General features: G+C 53.3%; 1 protein-coding gene, 1 long non-coding RNA gene and 1 pseudogene across 2 annotated transcripts in view; 2 read left to right on the forward strand and 1 right to left on the reverse strand.

Annotated features, from left to right (window-relative positions):
* The window catches only part of LOC138925318 (uncharacterized), a 41,979-nt gene extending 24,230 nt beyond the window's left edge, over positions 1 to 17,749 (reverse strand). Inside the window, exons 1-2 of the long non-coding RNA XR_011441292.1 lie at positions 17,618 to 17,749; positions 14,078 to 14,237 (exon numbers count right to left, since the gene is read on the reverse strand). This is a non-coding gene — a long non-coding RNA (uncharacterized lncRNA). The remainder of the gene's footprint in view (positions 1 to 14,077; positions 14,238 to 17,617) is intronic.
* On the forward strand, positions 4,740 to 5,710 carry OR13A30P (olfactory receptor family 13 subfamily A member 30, pseudogene; annotated as a pseudogene).
* Positions 16,659 to 20,837, forward strand: SPRN (shadow of prion protein). Its single transcript, XM_023636358.2, has 2 exons — positions 16,659 to 16,786; positions 17,652 to 20,837. The coding sequence occupies exon 2, from the start codon at positions 17,668 to 17,670 to the stop codon at positions 18,109 to 18,111; it is 444 nt and encodes a 147-aa protein (XP_023492126.1). The 5' UTR covers positions 16,659 to 16,786; positions 17,652 to 17,667; the 3' UTR covers positions 18,112 to 20,837.
* The last annotated feature ends 37 nt before the right edge of the window (positions 20,838 to 20,874 follow it).

Consider the following 20,874-nt stretch of genomic DNA (forward strand, 5'->3'; position numbering starts at 1 on the left):
CAGAGCCTCCAGGTAGCAGTCGCTACACAAACAGGGGAAGAGTCAGGCAGTGGCGGTGCAGGGGCCGTGGAGCAGCCTAGTGGTGAGTCTGGCCTGGATCTTCCCTTCTTCCACCCACTCAGCCTGCATATTCAGCACCCTGCAGTCTTCACAGGGCAGCGGCAACTCCTGGCACTGAGTCCACAGCCTAGGAGAAGATCACGCACGTTCTGCGTAGCCCTCTTTTTCAGGAGCTAAACCTCTCCCAAGCACCCTCTCTGTATCCCCCCGCTTTGGGTGGCAGGTGAGAAGTCAGTGTCAAGTGCTGAGCGTCTGTGGGCAGGCATGACTGTCAGGGCCGCCAGTCTGCAGAGTCTGCCACTCTTCGATGCAGCATTTTCTTCCTCTTAGCCGTTCTGCCAATATCTTGTTAACAGAAGCAGTGAGAGCAGGCCATCCTTTCTTGTTCATATTTTTGAAGGGAGTACATCTAAAGGCTTTCCATTAAGTATAACATTGTCTGAGGCTTTTTAAAATATGGCCTTTATCAAGTTAAAAATTCACTTCTGGGGCTTGCCCTGTGGCCAAGTGGTTAAAGTTTGCATGCTCCACTTCGGCGGCCCGGGGTTTCAACAGTTCAGATCCCAGGCAGGGACACGGCACCGCTCATCAGGCCACATTGAGGCGGCGTCCCCACATAGCACAACCAGAGGCACTCACAACTATAATATACAACTATGTACTGGGGGCCTTTGGGGAAAAGGAAAAAAAAGAAGATTGGCAACAGTTGGTAGCTCAGGTGCCAATCTTTAAAAAAAAAAATTCACTTCTATGACTACTTTTCTTGGCGTTTCTCCCCCACAAAAGAGCTTGGCTCTTTTCATATACTTATTGGCTGCTTATGTATCTTCTTTGGAGAAATTTCTATTCAGATCCTTCACCTTGTTTTATAATCGAGTTGTTCATGTTTATATTATTCAATCGTAATAGCTTTTTTAAAATTCTAGATATAAGTCTCTTATCAGATGTATGATTTGCAAATATTTTCTCCTATTTGGTTGCCTGTCTTTTCAATTTTTTGTAGTGTCCTTTAACACTGAAGGTTTTAAATTTTGAAGTCCAATTAATCTATTTTTCTTTTATTTGCCAGTCCTTTTCTTGTTACATCAAAGAAACCATTGCCAACTCTGAAGTCATGATGATATACCCCTACATTTTCTTCTAAGGGTTTTATGGTTTTAGTTCTTTGGTTTTTGACCCTTTTTAGTTAATTCGTGTACATGGTGTGAGGTGTGGATCTGACTTCATTCTTTTCCATGTGGATGTCCAGTTGTCCCAACACCACTTGTTGAAAAGATTATTCCTTCCTCAATGAATCGTCTTGGTAGCTTTGTCAAAGTCAGTTGGCCATAGTTATGTGGATTTATTTCTGGACTCTCGGTTATGTTCCATTGATCCATATGTCTGTCCTTTTGCCAGTGCCGCACTGTCTTGATTACTGTAGCTCTGCAGGAAGTTTGAAGTCAGGAAGTGTGTCATTGGGTCCGTCAGCATCCTGCTGAGCCTCGCTGGTGGGCCGCCTGCTGCCCTGTGGATCTGGAAACCCCCAGAGGAGAGAGACTCCTGCACTGTTGTGAGCATCCTCACAGCCCTGAGGCCAGTCTACTCATGTGGCAGGTGCTCGCTGGTTGTTATTAACCAATGATTTGCACAGATATTGAGGCTTCTGCGCTACAAATATGGCTACGTGTCACGGGCCTTGAGATAAACTAGGGTTGCAGGGCCCCTTGACCACTTGTTATTTATATGAATCAACATCATCCCTTTCAGAAAACTGTGTGTCAATCAGGAAAATCAGACACAGCTGAAGTTACGTCGCGTCTGAATAAATCAGAAGAATTGTTCCAGTCTTGAGCTGCTGACACTCTACTGCGTTGACTGTCCCATGAGACAGATGATTATTGGTCAGAAGTTGAAAATACGTGCTGACTGATTGAGTTGGAGGCTTGGGACCAGTGGCTGTTTCTTCTGTGAAGTTAAGGACCACTGTAAATTAACCACGGCCCCTCTGTTGGTTCCCTTGCAATTTCTAAGACTAATTTCTATGTGTCACATTCTGAACTTGGTCACTAAGATAAATAGTGAGACTCTCCTTGTGCGTGATGTTTTCTCAGCTCTACATGCTGGGCACGTTGGAAACAGAGCCCCAGCAGGTGCCCTGTCCATCCGTTGTGGGCCTTTGACCCCGCAGGGGAAGGTGTCAGCTAAAGTGAGCTCTCCGCGCCTCGTCACCCACTGCCAGGGGCCCCGCTGAGGCTCGGGTTGGGGTGGGGACTGCCAGCGCTGACTCTCTCAGACTCTCTGTCCTCAAGGGCGGGACGGTGTGTCCCTTGACCCTGGGCGCCCAGCAGCAGGCTCAGCACTTGAAACCGGTGGTGGAAAAACCCACCTCATCAGGCCAACATCAGCGGCGAAAGTCAGGGGGACCATGTGTCTCCTGATAGGACGAGATGAGGACGGCAGCGCACCTCTGTAGTGTGTCTCCCAAAACCCACCCCCTGGTGTGATCGTGAGAAAAACAGCGGACAAATCCCCATGAGGGCCACTCTGCAGAACACCTGACCAGCTCTCCACAAAGCTGGCAGGGTCGACACAACCACGGGAAGTCTGAGAAACCGCCAGCTAGAGGACCCTGACTGTCCCGTGGAGTCCAGATGGCAGCCCGGACAGAGAAGGGACACTGGGTGAAAACTAAGGCAATCTGCACAAACCATGGACTTTAGCCAACAAACATATCAATATTGGTTCATTAATGACAACCAACACATCACACTCTGTCCCATGTCGAAAGTCGGGAAACTGGGTGTGGGGCCTCAGGGACTCTCCATGCCGTCTTCTCCAAATTTACGGAAATCTAACAGCTGTTCTAAAAACTGAAGTCTGTTTCAAACGAATCGCGTCCTTCCTGCAGGGATTGGTGCACTCAGCTCTCCTCTGAGATCCGCCGGGGGAGAGACCCTTGGCAGAGGAGCTGTCAGCTCACGCGTTCACATGGAGGCGGCCACCTGGGATCCTGACCCCTGGGGCCACAGGCGCCCTGGCCCTTCTGTGCCCACAAGGCCCCTGTTTACCTCCAGGTGGGGGTAATTAATCCCCTAGAGCTGGGCCTGGGGGGGCTCCGAGCTCCCCAGCACCTCAGGTCCACCCAAGGGGACGGACTCCACTTAAAGGTCCGCAGCACACAAAGGAGACACTGACCTGGGAGAGACGGCTGCAGCCTCACACTGCGTCTCGTTTCCACCAGAGTAAGAACATCCCGTCTTTTCGTGAAGATGTGGGCATCTCACGTGTAGCCGGGAGCCGAGCGGGCAGCCCCTTCATTCCCAGTGAGCAGCTGTCCATCACGGCCTCGCCCCTGCCCTTTGGACTGCCTGCCCTAATTTTCCCTTTGCTGGTTCTGAACGGACATTTGCTTGTGCCCTGAGCTGTTTTATGGTGGGAAAATGACATTCAACTCGCTTTGCTGGTGGCCTTTGCGGCTTCAGTTTGAGGTGGCAGAGCCCCCAGGGAGCTCCGCGCGTCTGCTGGGCTGCCGCCTGTCTGCGCAGATCAGAGCAAAGGAGACCCCAGCAGCGTGGCCTGGTCTCTAAGTAAGTCGGAGGCTTTCAGGGACGCCACAGCCTGATGCCGCTCCCCAGCGGGGAGCCCACAGCCCGGGTTCCAGTGAATCTGCTGCAAGACTCGCTGGGCAGCAGACACAGGCACCTGGGGTGTGTGAGGGGGGCCCAGTGGCTCAGATGCTGCAGTCGAGGGTCTGTGGGATTCACGCTTGCACAGGGCAGGCCTGGCCAACTGTTGAGAAGGGGTGCATGTGGCACTGGGCGGTGCCAGCAGTGACCAGCGCTCGGGAACCCCTGTCCTGGGGGCTGATGGGTATGTCAGCAGAGGCCACAGGGCTGCACTGAGCTGGGACTCTGCCTTTCCTCCCTGAACACTGGCCCCTGGCCCCTGGCCCAGCTGACCCCGTTGAGGAGACAAGCTTGCCGCCCAGCCCGGGCATGGGATGGGTTAGAACCAGGAGGTCGGCTGATCCGCACCCCTGCCCCTCTCTTGGGGTCTGCCCTCTCTGCAGGGGAGTGGGGGGAAGGGGAAGGCAGCTGTGGCTTCCACTAAAGGACTGTGGCCGGGTCGATCCACAGCCGACTCTGGCAGCCGAGGGCGACCTTCCCAGGAGCACCCGAGCCCTCTGGTGCCCAGGCCCCCCTCCCTCCAACACCCTGTGCCCCCTGAGTGCCCACCTCGCAGCCCCCACAGTGAAAACGCCCTCCTGTCCCTGATGTCCAGCCCCCTGATGACTGGGTTTCCTTTGGGAACCTGGGTCCTTCCGGCTTGCCGACGGGGCCCTCCGCACTCTGAGGCAAGACCGAGCACAGCAAGCAGCTCCTCCCCGCTGGGTGCCACAGGAAACATTCACAGTCAGTGAGGACAGGTCACGCTGACCCTTCTGTGTGATTTACGGGGTGGTGCTGACCCGGCAACAACCAGGTTGTCTCAGGGGGGAGGTACCTGCATGCCTGGGAGGGCCCAGGGCTCTGGGGTGGATGCTGTTCTCTGACTGTCTCCCTGGGAGCAGGACCCTTGCAGACCCCTGATTTTGTGCTCCTGCAGCAAGGTGCGGAGAGCCAGCACCCCCGCAGAGGCCGTCCGCCGCCCCATGCCTCCCTCTGCCGGGCGGCTGTGTCCAGACACCCAGCCTCACGATGGCCACAGACAACCGCACGGCCGTGGAGGAGTTTGTCCTGCAGAGCTTCTCACAGGCCCCTGGGCTGCAGGGTCTCTTCTTGGCCTTGTTCCTCCCCCTGTACCTAGGGGCTCTCGCAGGAAACACGCTCATTGTCGTGGCCATCAGCCTGCACCCGGGCCTCCACACCCCGATGTACTTCTTCCTCACCAACCTGGCCGTCCTGGACATTGTCTGCACGTCGACTGTTCTCCCCAGATTGCTGGAGAACCTGGTGGAGAAGGGAGGCACCATCTCCTATGGGGGCTGCATGACCCAGCTCTTCTTCCTGACGTGGTTTCTGGGGGCCGAGCTCCTGCTGCTCATGCTCATGGCCTATGACTGCTACGTGGCCATCTGCCGCCCGCTGCACTACCGCAGGCTGATGAGCTGGCCCGTCTGCGCCCTGCTGGTGGGCGGTGTGTGGACGGTCAGTGCATTCAGCACCTCTTGCACACTGGCCTGATGACAAGGCTGAGTTTCTGTGGCCCTAATCAGATCTGTCACTTTCTGTGTGAAGTCCCCACGCTGCTGCTGCTCTCCTGCAGCCCAACGACCCTGAATGACATCACGATCGTCATCGCAGACGTCTACTTTGGCGTGGTCAACTTCCTGCTCACCCTGGCGTCCTACGGCTGCATCATCGCCAGCATCCTGCGCGTCCGCTCAGCCGCGGGCCGGCGGCGGGCCTTCTCCACCTGCTCCTCGCACCTCCTGGTGGTCACCTTGTGCTACTCCACCGTCGTCTACACCTCCATCCTCCCGGGCTCTGGCTCCTCCATGGAAAACGGCAAAGTGGTTGCCTTGCTGTACACAGCAGTCAGCCCCACCCTGAACCCCCTCATCTACTCTCTGCAGAACAAGGACGTCAAAGTGGCCCTCAGGAGGGTGCTTCCTGCGTCCGGCAAAGGAAGGGAAAGGCCCAGGTGGAATTTGCAGGTGTCAACCAGCTAACTTCAAGATAGGACTTGGAGAGTGTGCTGCAATAGCCCAGAGCAGGAAGGTGCTAATGGGATGGGTGTATGCAGGATGTGCCTCCCCAGGGAGCTGCCTGCGTTCCACGTGGCCCTTTAACCAAGTGCCTGAGGCCCGAAGGGTGGATGCTGTCAGGATTGCAGGGGGGCCGGGAGGCCGGGGAGAGCCAGGGGCGAGGGGAAGAGCAGGAGATCCAGCAGGGCCCACTCAACTCCCTCCCCTCCAGCATCCTGCTGATGAGTTTTCCCCAGCACCTGGCACCTGGAGCAACGCTGGACCCTGCAGCTGCATGGCGCTGCTGGCCACCTCCCCTCTCAGAGTAGGGGGTCCATGTTCAGGAAAGATCCAAGAGTCAGACTTGCCCGGTGTGCACATGGCCTGGTTCGTTCTGACTGGGGTCTCCTGATACCCTCACCCTGGACGCCTCACCCACATCCTGATCCTCTGACCCAACTCGTCTTCGTGTGAGGTCTGGGAAAACACAAGGTGGCTGCTTCCCTGTGTGTGTGACGTTTCATGGTCCTGGCACCACAGGGAGGGTGGGAGAGGATGTGACCCAGCCTTCCATTCACTGACCTGCAGAAAGGTGTGGCTTGCTTGCTTTCTTTCCTCTCCAAAAAGGGCGCCTTCATCCTTCACCCAAGAAACTTTGCCGTGGCAGGAAAGAGTTCTCTTTGATTCTCAATCTGCACGAAGCTCTCACTCATTAACATTTGCAGGGACATCCAAATGTGCAGCGACAGCTGGTGCCTCCCCTGGAGCACAGACGCGTTGCTGGAACTGCCGAGCTCATGCTGAGCGGACGTGGGAAGCTGCCCGGGGGTCCTCCTTGGACCTTGCTGAACAGTCAAAGCCACCTGCCTCAGCCCTCCAGCCCCATCCAGTTGTGAGAGCCAATGATGGAAAACTTCTTCTTTTATATTTAAGAGTATGTTTATGTATTCTTCCTTCCAGTTTTGTTGAGATGTAATTGACATAAGCACTGTCTCAGTGTAAGGTGTGCGGCATAATGACTTGACTTACCTTGTGAAAGGATTACCACAATAAGTTTATCTTATTGTATCAATACCTCTTAGAGATACAAGAAAAGAAGAAAAAACTATATTGTCTTTCCTTGTGATGACAACACAGGATCTACTCTCTTAGCAACTTTCCTCTATACCATACTCCAGTGGCGGCTATAGTCACCATGTTGTACGTCACATCCCCAGTACTTTTTATCTTACAACTGGAAGTTCGTACCTTTTGATCACCTTCACACAATTCCCCACCTCTTACCCCATGACTCTGGGAACCTCTAATCTGATCTCTTTTTCTATGAGTTTGGGTTTTTTGTTTTTTTTTTAGATTCCACATATAACTGAGGTTTTACAGTATATGTCTTTCTCTTTCTGACTTATTTCACTTAGCGTAATGCCCTCAGGTCCATCTATTTTGTTGCAATGGCAAGATTTCCATCTTTTTATGGCTGAATGGTATTGCCGTGTGTGCGTGTGTTTTCTGCATCCATTCATCTCTTGATGGACATTGAGGTTGTTTCCATGCCTTGGCTGTTGTGAATAATGCTGCGCTGATCGCAGGGTGCAGGTGTCTCTTTGACATAGCGATTTCATTTCCCCTGGAAGTGGAATTGCTGGATCAGAGGGTAGGTCTACTTTTAACTTTCTGAGGAAACTCCATCCTGTTTTCCATAGTGGCTGTGCCAATTTACATTCCTACTAACAGCGCACAAGCATTCCCTTTCTCCGCAGCCTCACTAACACTTCTTGTCTTTCTGATGAGTCACTCTAACAGGTGTGAGGTGATAACTCGCTGTGGTTTTGATTTGAGTTTCCCTAATGACCAGTGATGTTGAAGCACCTTTTCACACACCTGTTGGCCATTTGAATATCTTCTTTAGAAAAATATCTATTCAAGTCCTTTGAATTAAAATATCCATTTTTTAATTGGATATTTGTTTTTCTGCTATTGAGTTGCATCTGCTCTTTATAGATCTTGGCTATTAACCCCTTATCAGATCGATGATTTACAAATGTTTCCTTCCATTCTGTAGGTTGTCTTTTCATTTCGTTGATCATTTCTTTTGCTGTACAGAAGCTTTTTAGTTTGATGTAGTCCGACTTGTTTATTTTTGATTGTGCTGTTTGTGGTTAATTGTCATATCTGAAAAATTGTTGCCAAGATCCATGTTCAGGGGCTTTTTTCCTATATTTCCTCTAGGAACTGTAGGCTTAAGGTCTTACATCTAAGTCTTCAATCCATTTCAAGTTAATTTTTGTGAGTGGTATATGATAGAGATCCAGTTTCTTCCTTTTGCATGTGGCTGTCCAGTTTCCCCAGCACCATTTTTTGAGGAGACTGTCTTCTCCTTTGAGTATTCTTGGCTCCTTTGTCAAATATTAGTTGACCGTATATGCTGCGATAATTTCAGGGCTCTTGATTCTGTCCCAGTGGTAAAGGTGTATTTTTATGCCAGTACCATACTGCTTTGATTACTCTAGCTTTAGAATATAGCTTGAAATCAAGAAGTGTTTTGTTTCCTGCTTTGTTCTTCTTTCTCAGGATTGCTTCAGTTAATCGGGGTCTTTTGTTGTTCCATATAAATTTTAGGATTCCTTTTTCTAGTTCTGTAAGAAATGCCACTGGAAACTTGATGGGGATCGCATTGAATCCATAGATGACTTCTGTAGTATTGACATTCTAACCACGTTAATTCTTCCAACCCATGACCATCAGATACCTTTCCATTTATTTGTGTCTTCTTTGATGTCTTTCATCAATATCTTGTAGTTTTCATTGTACACTTCTTTCACCTCCTTGCTTAAATTTATTCCTAAGTATTTTATTGTTTTTGATGCTATTGTAAATGGGATCGTTTGATTGATTTCTTTTTCAGGCAGTTTGTCATTCACATATAGAAACACTACCAATTTTTCTATATTAATTTTGTATCCTGAAACTTGACTGAATTTGTTGTTAGGTCTAACATTATTTTGGTGGAATCTCTAGGATTTTCTATGTATAAAATCATGTCATCTGCAAATAGAGACCATTTTACTTCTGCCCTTCATGTTCTGTCACCTGTTATTTCTTTTTCTTTCCTGGTTGCTCTGGCTAGGACTTCCAGGACCATGTTGAATAGGAGTGGTGAGTGTGGGCGCCCTTGTCTTGTTCCTGATGTTAGAGGAAAAGCTTTAAACCTTTCACGTTGAGTATGATGTTAGCTGTGGGTTCCACATATATGGCCTTTGTTGTGTTGAAGTACATTCTCTCTACACATAATTTGTTCAGAGTTTTTGTCATGAAAGGATGTTGAATGTTGTCAAATGCTTTTTCTGCGTCGATTGAGATGATCATATGATTTTTTTCTTTCTATCACTGTGATGTATCACATTTATTGATTTGTGTATGTTGAACCATCCTTGCATCCCAGTGATGAATCCCAATTCGTCATGGTAAATGATCTTTCAGGATGCTGCTGAATTTGTGGTGTGAGTATTTATTGAGAATTTGTCCATCTATATTCATCGGAGATATTGGCCTGGAGTTTTCTTCTCTTGAAGAGTCCTTTTCTGGCTTGGGTTCAGGATAACCCTGGCCTCTCAAAATAAGTTTGTGAGTGTTCCATCCTCTTCAATCTTTTGGAAGAGTCTGAGAGGCACTGGCCTTAATTCTTCTCTAAGTGTTTGGTAAAACTCACCAGTGAAGTCATCTGGTCCTAGGCTTTTCTTTATTGGGAGATTTTTGATTACCGATTCAGTCTCCTTCCTAGTAATGGTCTTTCAGATTTTCTATTCCTGATTCAATCTTAGTCAGTTGTATATTTCTGAGAATTTATCCATTTCTTCTGTGTTGGTCAGTCTTTTGGTATATAATTCTTCATAGTATCCTCTTATGACCCTTTGTATTTCTGTGGTATAAATTGTAAAGTCTCCTGTTTCACTTATAATTTTGTTGGTTTGGATCCTCTCTCTTTTGTCTTGGTTAGTCTTGCTAATGGTTTGTCAATTTTGCTTATCTTTTCAAAGAATCAGCTCCTAGTTTTGTTAATGTTGTCAATTATTTTTCTATACTGCATTTCATTTATTTCTGCCCTAATCTTTATTATTTCCTCCTTCTTCTAACTGTGGGCTCAATCTGATCTTCTTTTTCTAATTCCTGGAGGCGTAAAGTTAGGTGATCTATTTGAGGACTCTCATTTTCTTGATGTCGGAGTTGATAGCTATCAGCTTCCCTCTTAGAACTGCTTTTTCTGCATTCCATAAGTTTTGGTGTGCTGTGTTTCCATTTTCGTTTGTCTCAAGCTACTTTTTTATTTACCCTTTATTTTTGGTCTGTTGGTCATCCAGGAAAGTGTTTTTTCATTTCCACATATTTGTGAGTTTTCCAGGTTTTCTCCAGTTACTGATTTTGAGTTTCATACCATTGTGGTCAGAGAAGTTACTTGGTATGATTTCAGTCTTCTTAAATTTGCTAACACTTGTTTTGTGGCTTAACATATGATCTATATGATCTATATAACGTATGTATCATATGTGCACAAGAATGTGTATTCTGCTGTTGCAGGATAGAATGTAGTGTATATTTCTATTAGGTTCATTTTGTCTATCATGGTGCTCAATTCCGTTTTCATATCGATTCTCTATCTGGATGATCTATCCATTGTTGAGAGTGGGATATTAAAATCTCCAACTATTATTGTATTACTGTTTATTTCTCCTTTTAGTTCTGCTAGTTTTTGCCTCATATATTTAGGTTTGGGTTTTTTTTAAAGTTTGACACCTGCGCTAACAACTGCTGCCAATCTTTTTTTTTTCTGCTTTATCTCCCCCAAATCCCCCCAGTATATAGTTGTATATTCTAGTTGTGAGTGTCTCTAGTTGTGGCATGTGGGACACCGCCTCAATGTGGCCTGATGAGCAGTCCCATGTTCGCACCCAGAATCCGAACCAGCGAAACCCTGGGCCGCTGCAGCAGAGCACGCAAACTTAACCACTCAGCCACAGGGCTGGCCCCTAGGTTCTCTTATCTTGAGTGCATAAATATTTACAATTGTTATATCTTCTTGATGCCGTTACCCCCTTATCGTTACATAATGACCTTCTTTATCTCTCTTTTCCTGTTTTTAGTATAAAGTCTATTTTGTCTGATATAAGTATAGCTTCCCCTACGTTTCTGGTTACCATGTGCTTGAAATATCATTTCCCATCCCTTAACTGTCAGTCTCTGTGTGCCTTTAAAGAGGCTAAAGTGAGTTTCTTGTAGGCAGCATACTGTTTTCTAATCCATTCACTCAGCCCTTTTATGTCTTTTCCTTAGAGAATTTAATCTATTTACATATAAAGTAATTATTGATCATGTAATGATTGATAGGTAAGGACTTACTATCACCATTTTGTTAGTTATTTTCTGACTGCTTGGGGGAGCCATTGTTCCTTGCTTCCTCTCTTGCTGTCTTCTGTTGTGACTTGATAACTTGTGGTATCCTCATGCTCCACTTCTGTGTCACATCTGTTTGTGTAACTACTCTGTTTTTCCCTCGTGGTTACCGTGAGGCTTACAGAGAATACTCTAAAGTTATAGCGCCCTACTTTAAACTGACAACAACTTCACTTTGATAGCGTTCCTAATCTTCACACTTTTACCTCTCCCCCTTGCATTTTTGCTTTTTGATGTTACTGTTTACATGTTTTTATGTTGTGTTCTTCACCAGTCCACTCAGCTTGGGGTTCTGGATGTGTCGGCCGGCAATGTCCTTGGGCTTGCTATCAGGATCTAATTGTGAGTGAGGCCACTGCCCGAGCCCTCAGGTTGGCAGGGCTGCCGCTGGCTGAGAAGAGTCAGGTACAACTGCTGGCTTGCCTCCTTCCCCAAGTGTGGCTGTAGGATGAGTCCTGCAGTTGCTTGGGTTTTGGTCTGGCTTCCTCCACGGTTGGAAGCGGGTGCTACACACAGCAGTAAGTGGGGCTATGAATAAGCTTTCTCCCTGAGGAGTCAGCAGAATGTGCCCAAGGACCGCACAGCTTGCTTTGGGGACCTGAATCAGGTGAGACCCTGCAATGATTTCTCTGGTCAGACAGGGCCACGAGTTTGGCTGTGCAGATGGGGAAAGCCCCGGGCATGCTCCCTTCAAGCGCCACCATCAGCAGGACCGTGGGATGGGCTCCGGGGCTTCCTGTGCGCTCTGCTTAGTTTCCCGCTGGGGCAGGATGAAGGCTGTCTTCTGCGCTGGGCAGGGCACCCAGTTAGTTTCCCTGACTGGGCGGGGCCCCCACGTAGGCCCAAGGCCAGCAAGCCTCTTGTTTGGGATCAAATTGGGTGGAACTGTGCACCATTTCCCTGGGCTGATGCGCCGCAGTCCTAGCTTTGAGGACGACTGCTGCTGCAGGCCAGGTTCCCTCCTCAAGTGCTACTGTCATTGGAGGCGTGTGGTGGGCTGCAGAGAGGCCTGGGGCTCTGCTTAGGTTTCCTCAGCGAGTCGGACTGCAGGCTCTATTTGGCTTCTTTTTCTTCTCCCCAAAGCTCCCCAGTGCAGAGTTGCACATCCTAGTTACAGGTCCTGCTAGTGCTGCTATGTGGGACACTGCCACAGCGTGGCCTGATGAGCAGTGCCACGTCCACGCCCAGGATCCAAACTGGCGAAACCCTGGGCTGCCGAAGTGGAGTCCGTGAACTTAACCACTCGGCCACAGGGCCAGCCCCTCTATTCCGCTTTGACTGGAGCTGCAAATTAGCCTCCTTGCCCGTTTGAGGCTGTAGAACAGGCCCCAGGGCTGGCAGGGCTTTTTGTGTTGGAATCAAATCAGACCCGTGTGCTGAGCTCCCTGGACAGATGAGGTGACTCCTTGTCTCTGCACATGCACAGCCTCTGGCTGGGCTCTCTGCTCAATGCCCCTGTGACTGGGTCTGAGGGTGGGCTACCGAGATCCCGAGAGCTCTGGTTAGGTTTCTTGTGTGGGGGTTGGAGGCTGTGTTCCTCAGAGGGCAGGGCTGTGGATCAGCTTCCCTGAGTAATGTGGGGTGCTCAGCGTCTGTGTGCGGGAATGAGTGTCAGGGCCGCCAGTCTGCAGGGCCCGCCGCTCCTCAATGCAGCATTTTCTTCCTCTTAGCTGTTCTGCCAATACCTTGTTAACAGAAGTGATGAGGGCAGGCCATCTTTTCTTGTTTATATTTTTTGAAAGGAGTACATCTAAAGGCTCTCCGTTAAGTATAATATCAGCTGAGACTTTTTGAAATATGGCCTTTATCAAGTTAAAAATTCACGTCTATGACTACTTTTCTTGGCATCTTGCCCCTACAAATGAGTGTTGACTGGAATCAAACGCTCTGACAGTGGCAATCACATCACAGCACCCAAATGCATCAAACCAACATGCGGTACACTTTAAATTCATACAACGTCATATGGCAAATATATTTCAACTAAAAAACTTAACAAAATAAGGAAGAAGCAAACGCTTTGCCTTCCTGTTTTGAGAGGATCACAAGTATTTCCTCCCTTGGGGCACTAGTGACTAAGGTGCGTGGATGGATTTCATGACGGGAAACCACCTGAACTGAGCTGACCTCACGTGATGCTTTTTGGAGGTGCTGTTGGGGTCACTGCGCTAATATTTCATTTAGAGTTTCATGCTGATGTTCAAATATGAAATAGTCTAAATTGTGTCTTGTGCTCCCTCACGTATCTTGGGATAAAAGGTTTAGGGTCTCACAAAGTCAGCGGGGGCCTGCGTCCTCCACTCGTCCTATGCTGTCACTGGCTCTCCTTCCTCTCTGCTCGCTGGGGGCCCAGAAGCCGATCCTCTGGCCATATTTCAAGTTGATGTCCTTTTCTCCCAGCTGTCTCTGCTATTCATGCAGAGACTTCCTTAACTTTATAACACAATTCTCCTGTTGGGTTTTTTCAACCTCATTTTGTCAAAAGTTCTTTCTTAGTGCCTACCTATTCCTTTTTCACAGCATCCTGTTCTTATATAAATACACTGTCTCCCTCAGTCTTCCCAAGTCTGAATTAGAGTATTTTCCTCATGTTTGTGTGTTAGGTTTTCCTCTGACTCCTCAGACTCCCTGATCCATTTTCTTTTCTCTGTCTTCCTTGTCTGCCTAGACGCTCTCCCTGAAACTCTGACAAACACCCCTTGTCATTCGTACTTTAAAACGCAGCAGGGGGAAGACTGCCTGGCAGCTCTGTGTGTGTGTGGCAGGGCCCTTTACCACGAGGGGCAGTGAACCAGCCACCAGCTGGAGCCTCATTGCAGGTGATGCAGCACGCATCTAAAGAAGGTCCGAGATGCCGGCTCTGGCACTGCCTGATCCAGGAGACAAAACTGGGTCAGGACCCACCTCTGTTCCCCTCGGTCCTGCCCCATCGGGGTGGCTCGTCTCAGGTTCCGTGGGACAGCTCCACATGTGCGACGGCTCCACACTCAGCCTCAAGCCTTCAGGGTCACAGGAGGAGAGCGAGCTGTCTCCCAGCCACTCAGAATGTGGTCCTCGGCCTGCACTGGAAAGAACCACACGGCACATCACGTCGCCTCATAGGGCCAGGAGAGGGGGCGGTCACAGCCTGACCTCATGGACCAAAAATAAGAGAGGGCTAGCTCCCCAGAGGACACGCACAGATTCCTTGACCAGAACAAGGGAAAATGGATGCTGAGTGGCAGAAGCAGCAGCGGTCCACCGCAGGCCCCAACCAAGTGTTAAGGCAGCCCGGCTCACCCTGATTTCTTCAGAGAAACTTCCTTGTTTCCTTGGGGTGAGCAGCTTGCTGGGGGCTCTTCTGTGTGTGGGACCAGGGAGGGGCTCAACCAGAGAATGCAAATCTTGGCTGACCCCCCCGCATTTCTGCCCTCATCTCTCCCAACCACCCATCATCATACTCCCAATTCCCGAGGCTGTGCAGCTCTCTCCCTGGCCACTGCCCCTCTGTTCCAGGGGGATTCCTCCTGTGCCTAATGAGCCAGCACCCTCCTGCGAATCTCCTGAGGGCCCCTCCCATTCTCCTTGTGAACTTATTTCCTGTGATTGCCATCAGGCCTCAGAAGGGAGGGAGCTGGGTGGACCTAGAGCCAGCAGACCTGTCTCTCTTTCAAATACCAGTTTTTTCCAGCCCTTACTTGGCAGGAGTTTGGAAAACATTGTTGACTTGTCCCCTACAAAGGCTAAGATACAAGGAGCGTTCTCACCAGTTCTTTTCTTCTTCTTCTTCTTCTTCTCCCCGAAGCCCCCCAGTACATAGTTGTATATTCTAGTTGTAGGTCCTTCTGTTTGTGCTCTGTGGGACGCTGCCTCAGCATGGCTTGATGAGTGGTGCCCGGTCCGGGCCCGAACCGGCGAAACCCTGGGCCACCAAAGCAGAGTGCACAAACCTAACCACTCAGGCATGGGGCCAGCCCCTCACCAATTCTTAACAGTAGTTATAATTTAAAAGAATAGGCTTGGTTTCTATTCCCAGAATGTTTCCTTCTAAGTTATCCAGAAGGTTAGAAGACAGAAAGATATTAATATATTTATTCATCAAATATTTGCTGGGCCTCCCATGTGGCTGGCTAAGTTCTTAGAAAACAGGAGTCACCAAGCAGGTCCTGCACTCAAGGCCAAGGGCCCGTAGCTGAGAAATCATGAGGTGCCCGCCGACTCTGGGGTGCAGCAGACCAGCGGCCTGGCCAGGAGAGGCCAGTGGCCCATGTGGCATTTGAAACGGAGAGGGAGTGAGGTTGCCCAGTGTGGGGGGCGTTTCTCAGCGGATGGTGAGGATCTGACGGAAGCTAAGAGAGATCATATCACATTAAACAATCTCGTGCAGCTGGGGAGCTTCCCACGTACATCCCTAAAACCATCAAGAGGACCTGGTGTCCCCAGGCAGAGGGCTGTGGTGATGGCCTAGTGTACATGTTGGGAGGTGAGAGGTCCCAGTGGCAAGACAAACCATTTCAAGAAGGGGTCCCAGAGTCCACTTCAGCAGGGTCTGGCTTGGCTTGGGCAGTGGGGCTACAGGTGACCTTGCCATGGAGGGGCCACCTGGAGGGCCCCCCCTGGAGGGACCTGAATGGTGGGCACTGCAGGGCAGGACGGGGGCCAAGACGTCCTTTCCCAGACCTGCAAAGGGGGCCTGCTGTGCTAGGTGCCCAGAAAAGGGCCTGCTGCTTCGGTGGCCCAGGGTTCCCAGGTTCGGATCCTGGGTGCGGACCTACACACTGCTTGACAAGCCATGCTGTGGCAGGCATCCCACACATAAAGCAGAGGAAGATAGGCATGGATGTTAGCTCAGGACCAGTCTTCCTCAGCAAAAAGAGGAGGATTGGTGGCAGATGTTATCTCAGGGCTAATCTTCCTCAAAAAGAAAAAAAGGGAGGGGGGAGGGGGCTGCTGCCCTGGGACCTCGGTTACTGTGGCCCAGGACAGCCATCCTGTCCTCTCTGGGCCTGGAATGCAGAGCCCTGAACACCATGATCTGGAGCTCAGGGTCTGACATGGCATCCTGTGGTCCCTGAGTCTGGGACACAGCCACCTGGGGTAGGGATGAAGATGAGGAATGGGAGAGGGTGGGGTGGGAGAGGTTACGGTTTGGGGCAGGCAGGACTGCCATGGAGTATGGGAAGGTGGGATGGAGGAGGAGGGGTGGGGTGAGGCGAGATGCGGTGGGGCACCACGTGCACGGGGGCGGGGATGGGAAAGTGTTGGGTGCGGACTGCGTGATGGAGACAGAGTCGGGCGGACGCGTGTGGAAGCGGGAGATAGGATGGGGACTGAGGGGGGTGAGGGAGGGGTGACGGAGGGGTGGGGGGAGGAGGACCAGGCGCAGCGAGGACGGCGGGGGGGCTGGGAAGGCAGAGGGGCTGCGCTCCGCGGGGCCTGCCTTTATCTCCTCCCTTCCGTCTCCCGGGGGACGAGCCTCCGCGTCTGCCCGCCCCTAATCCTAGGGCGGAGGCCTCGCGCAAAATCCAGGCTCTGCGCTGGGTGGAGGGTCTCCGCCCCAGCCCGCCCTTCCCGCTCCGCCTGGCCCCTGGAGCGGCCACTCCAGCCCGCGGTTCCGACCGAGGCCCGTGGCGGGTAAGGCCGAGCGGCGGGATCCAGGCCCGGATCGGGCGGCTGGGGCGGGCATCCGCGGGGCCGGGCATGGAGGAGCCGCGAGGGGAGACCGGCGGGCCTGGGAGGAGGGTCGAGCCGCCGCCCAGATCGCTGCACCCGGAACGGCCGCGTCCCCGGCGGTCGGGGAGGGGTGGAGTCGAGGGAGGGGTGGGGCGGGCAAGGACCATCCCCTGGGTCCCGGCCTGCAGGGGCGGGGTCTGCACAGTGACCCCAGCCCGTGAGGCCCGGACCCCCGGCTCTCGCCCCGCGCCCGGTGCGCACCGCTCCGAGGGGTCCGGGAGAGCCGGGCCGAAGCACACGGTTGATCCCTTCTCCACACCCCAGTCTGGGTCCTTGGGGGGCCTCGGTCCCTGAGACTGCGTCCTTCAAACACAACCTCCATCCCCGTGGCCTCGCCGGCGCCCTGGAGGCCGGGGTTGGTCCTTGCAAAACAGCCAAGGAGCCCTTCCCCAGGCCCGAGTCCCTTACGGCAGGGCCTCACTCCCCACCCCGCCCCGTTCATGCCCCTACTCCACGCCCAGGCACGGAATAACCCCCAGGTGCTGAACCTTCTCACCTCCACCCACCCCTTTCCAGTTACTGAAGAGACCCTACCCCCTCCCCAGGACTGGGCCCCTAATCCTCAAGCGCTCGAACCCCTCCTCCCAGCCCACCCCAGCCCTGAGCAGCAGTCCTCCAAGATGCTGGAGCCCCCAGGTACCGCCAAATGCTAAGCTTCTGTCCCCGCCCCTGGGGCCCCTGTCCCTAGGGTCAGAACCGCTGGCCCCAGGCCCTAGGCCCCCTGGTCCTCACAGAAGCTGAGGTCCCTTCCTCCATCTTCCCGCAGGTCCTGCCCCACAAAGATGAACTGGACGGCGGCGACGTGCTGGGCTCTGCTGCTGGCGGCCGCCTTCCTCTGCGACAGCGGCGCAGCCAAGGGCGGCCGTGGGGGGGCTCGCGGCAGCGCCCGGGGAGGGCTGCGCGGGGGCGCGCGCGGGGCCCCGAGGGTGCGGGTGAGGCCGGCGCCCCGGTACGCGGGCTCTTCCCTGCGCGTGGCGGCAGCAGGGGCGGCGGCTGGGGCGGCGGGGGCGGTGGGCCTGGCCGCCGGCTCGCGCTGGAGTGGGGCCGCGGGGCCGGGGGTGCGCGGACTGGACGACGACGAGGACGGGTCCCCCGGCGGCAACGGGACCGGCCAAGGCGTCTACAGCTACAGCGCCTGGACTTCGGGCACGGAGCCCACGCGCGGCCTGTGCCTCTGCCTGCTGCTGGGCGGTGCCCTGGGCGCGCTGGGGCTGCTGCGGCCCTAGGCCCAGCTGGGCTTGGGGTCACTTCAGCCCCCAGCCCGCGCCCTCCCCGCAGGCCCACCCCAGAGGCCACCCCACACCTCTTCGTCTGCTGCCCACAGCCTTCGAGCCCAGAGGCGCTGCCTGGACGATTCTCGCCACCCTGGCAGGAGCTGCAGCCTCTCCTAGCTGTGGCCCTGAGGCGACTTCTGTTCACCCTCTGCCCAAGCCCCTCCCCAGCCTCCCCATCTCCCACCCTCGCCAGCACCCGCCACCCATGCCCCAACTTCCACTTGGAGGTTAGGGTCTAGGGTCCTCCCCATCAAAAGGCAGGGGTCTTGTGGTTTCTGGACCATCCTGGTCAGCTGCCCACCATCTCTCCAGAGCTGCTCAAAGAGAGGTGCCAAGACCAGGCTGTTCAGGCCACTCTAGCTCCCCGACCCCACCCTGGACACCTGAGAGGTGTGACAGTACTGACCACCAGGTGGAGAGGCGGCCATCAGGCTGGGCTGGTTCTGCACCAGCCCTGAGGACCATGGTGGCCTCCCCCACAGAAGCTGCCAGAGTGGAACAAAGGACTTGAGGTTTCCCAGGGAAAAGAGAGAGGACAGGTTTCCCTCACGGGTTGTAGGTGCTGAGCATGTGTCCAGAAGAGATGGTCTGCGGACTTCAGAGCCCAGGCATGCCCATAGCGGTTCTCTGCACGGTTCCCAGAGCACTCCCTGCCCACAAGGGTTGCCCGCAGCTTGCCCCTGCCCTCGGTCCCAAGGCCGCATCCTCCTCTCTAGGCAGATGCTCTGTGAGACCCACTGCCAGGGGCTCCCTTGGAGGCACTTTGCTCGACTTGAAACAAGTCACTTAACCCTTCTTGAGACCTATTTTGAAAAAAAAACCAACATTGTTTAAACTTCAAGAGCTTCCCATTTCCATTGAACTTTAGGTTCACGTCCAGGCTCAGAGACCTCCCCTGTACTCAGGTGCAACAACTGCCACCCCACTGAAGAGCCCTCCGGCCACAGCCCACCGTGCCCCCAGCAGGTTTGCCCCAGGCAGCAGCGTCTCCCAGTGGGCAGCCTCCCTCAGAAGGTGAGGGCATGGTGCGAACAAAGGAAGCCAGGAGCTTGTTAGACCCCCAGCCACCTGACCAGCCCCCTGGCAGGTCTGTGGAGGAAGCCAGCAAGCGCCTTGGCTCAACAGAAGAAAGCGTGAGAGGCTGAGTTCCCTCCACCACCACGGAGGCTGTCTGAACCTCCGAGGGTGTTCCGAGGACAGGCCACGCCCAAGGTAGCCTGTAAGGAAAGCCGGGCAGATCCTTACAAGGGTTTGTCTTTGGATCCCAACACCCCTGTGCCTAGGGCCGGCCCTCCGCCTCTCAGGTGCCCAGCAGCCCACTTCCCTTGAGCTGCCAGCCTGGTTCTGTGTCCACGAGCTCAGCCTGGGGCCTCGGCTCTTCACCACGTCCTCCGGCTCCAACGCCCCTTATCCCATGGCAGGCCTGCTTCCCAGGGGCCTCAGCTCTTCACCACATCCTCCAGCTCCAATGCCCCTTATCCCACAGTAGGCCCGCTTCCTAGGCCAGCTCCTCAGGATCCCGCCCTCCTTCGGTGCTCGGCAGGGGCCTCGCCCGCCACTGGGCTATATCCCGGAATCTGCCCTCACCCCCTGGACCATGGGGCCTTCCAACTCAGCTGATGAGCACCAGTGCCAAGCCCAGCCCCGCCCAGGGGGCCCTGCCACCTCTGCTCTCCACAGCTGGCACGTGCCTCTGCTTAGGGTGAGGGTCTTCAAGCTATCACTCAGACCCTGGAGCAAGCCTTTTTTTCCAGAGGGACACTAAGCTGCCAGCATTCTCGGGGTACAGCGAGCCCAGATGCTCCTCTGTCCATTCTGGACCAAGCTCGATGCTAACAAAGACCAGCAGGCCGTGGTCAGGCCCTGCCCAGGGCCCCAGAGGCAGTGTGACCAGTCTACCACTTTATCTGCAGGTGGCAGAAGTCGGAATCTTGCCCAAAGAGACGCATCCAGGTGGCTCTGAAGGCCCAGGAGCATGGGGGCCGGCCTGGCTGCACTCAGCCTCTCCTACACCACTGGATACTGGGCTGTGGCCGGACCAGACTCTCACACACTGCTGGGCACCATGGGGGCCGCCAGCACTTGGGACGAGATGGAAACATCATGCTAAGTGGGGAGCTGACTGCACACAGCAGCCCGACTCCAGGAGCGGGTCTGGCATTTGGCACAACCATGAATCTCCGAATACTCCCCGCCCTGCTGGTCAGGGTTCCAGCACTTGGGGTGGGTACTCTCAGGAGGGGCTGGTACGTGTGCACAGCCGTGGGGCAACCACACGGGATAAGAGGACCTCGAGGGGCCACAGGAGGGGAGGTGCCCAATGAGACCACTGGCCACAGGTGAGCCGGAGCTCCTGACAAGGTGCAGCCTCCACATAGCACCTTTCCTTCCTCTGCCCTTCTTCAGAACGCAGGTTGGAGGGTGACATCCCTGGACTGTCAGGTGCACTGATTACGACAGTGCTGGGAGGGGCCTCTGGGACGGTCCCATTAAAGGTGCTCAGAGGCGGTGTGAAGCCCTGGAGGTCTCACCTGACCACACCAGCGACCCTCCCGCCTGTAGGCAGCTGGGCCATGAGCAGGCGGCCCCCAGGTGCTGCCACGGCTATGTGGAACTTCTTGTCCCTCTCTGTGTGCACATTTAGTAGTGTTGTGAAATAAACACTCCGCAGACAACAAGACTGTTCCTTCTTGCAGGACCCAGGACACTGTATGG

The sequence above is a fragment of the Equus caballus genome, chromosome 1 (genome assembly GCF_041296265.1).
Source record: "Equus caballus isolate H_3958 breed thoroughbred chromosome 1, TB-T2T, whole genome shotgun sequence".
In the NCBI taxonomy this organism is placed as follows: domain Eukaryota; kingdom Metazoa; phylum Chordata; class Mammalia; order Perissodactyla; family Equidae; genus Equus; species Equus caballus.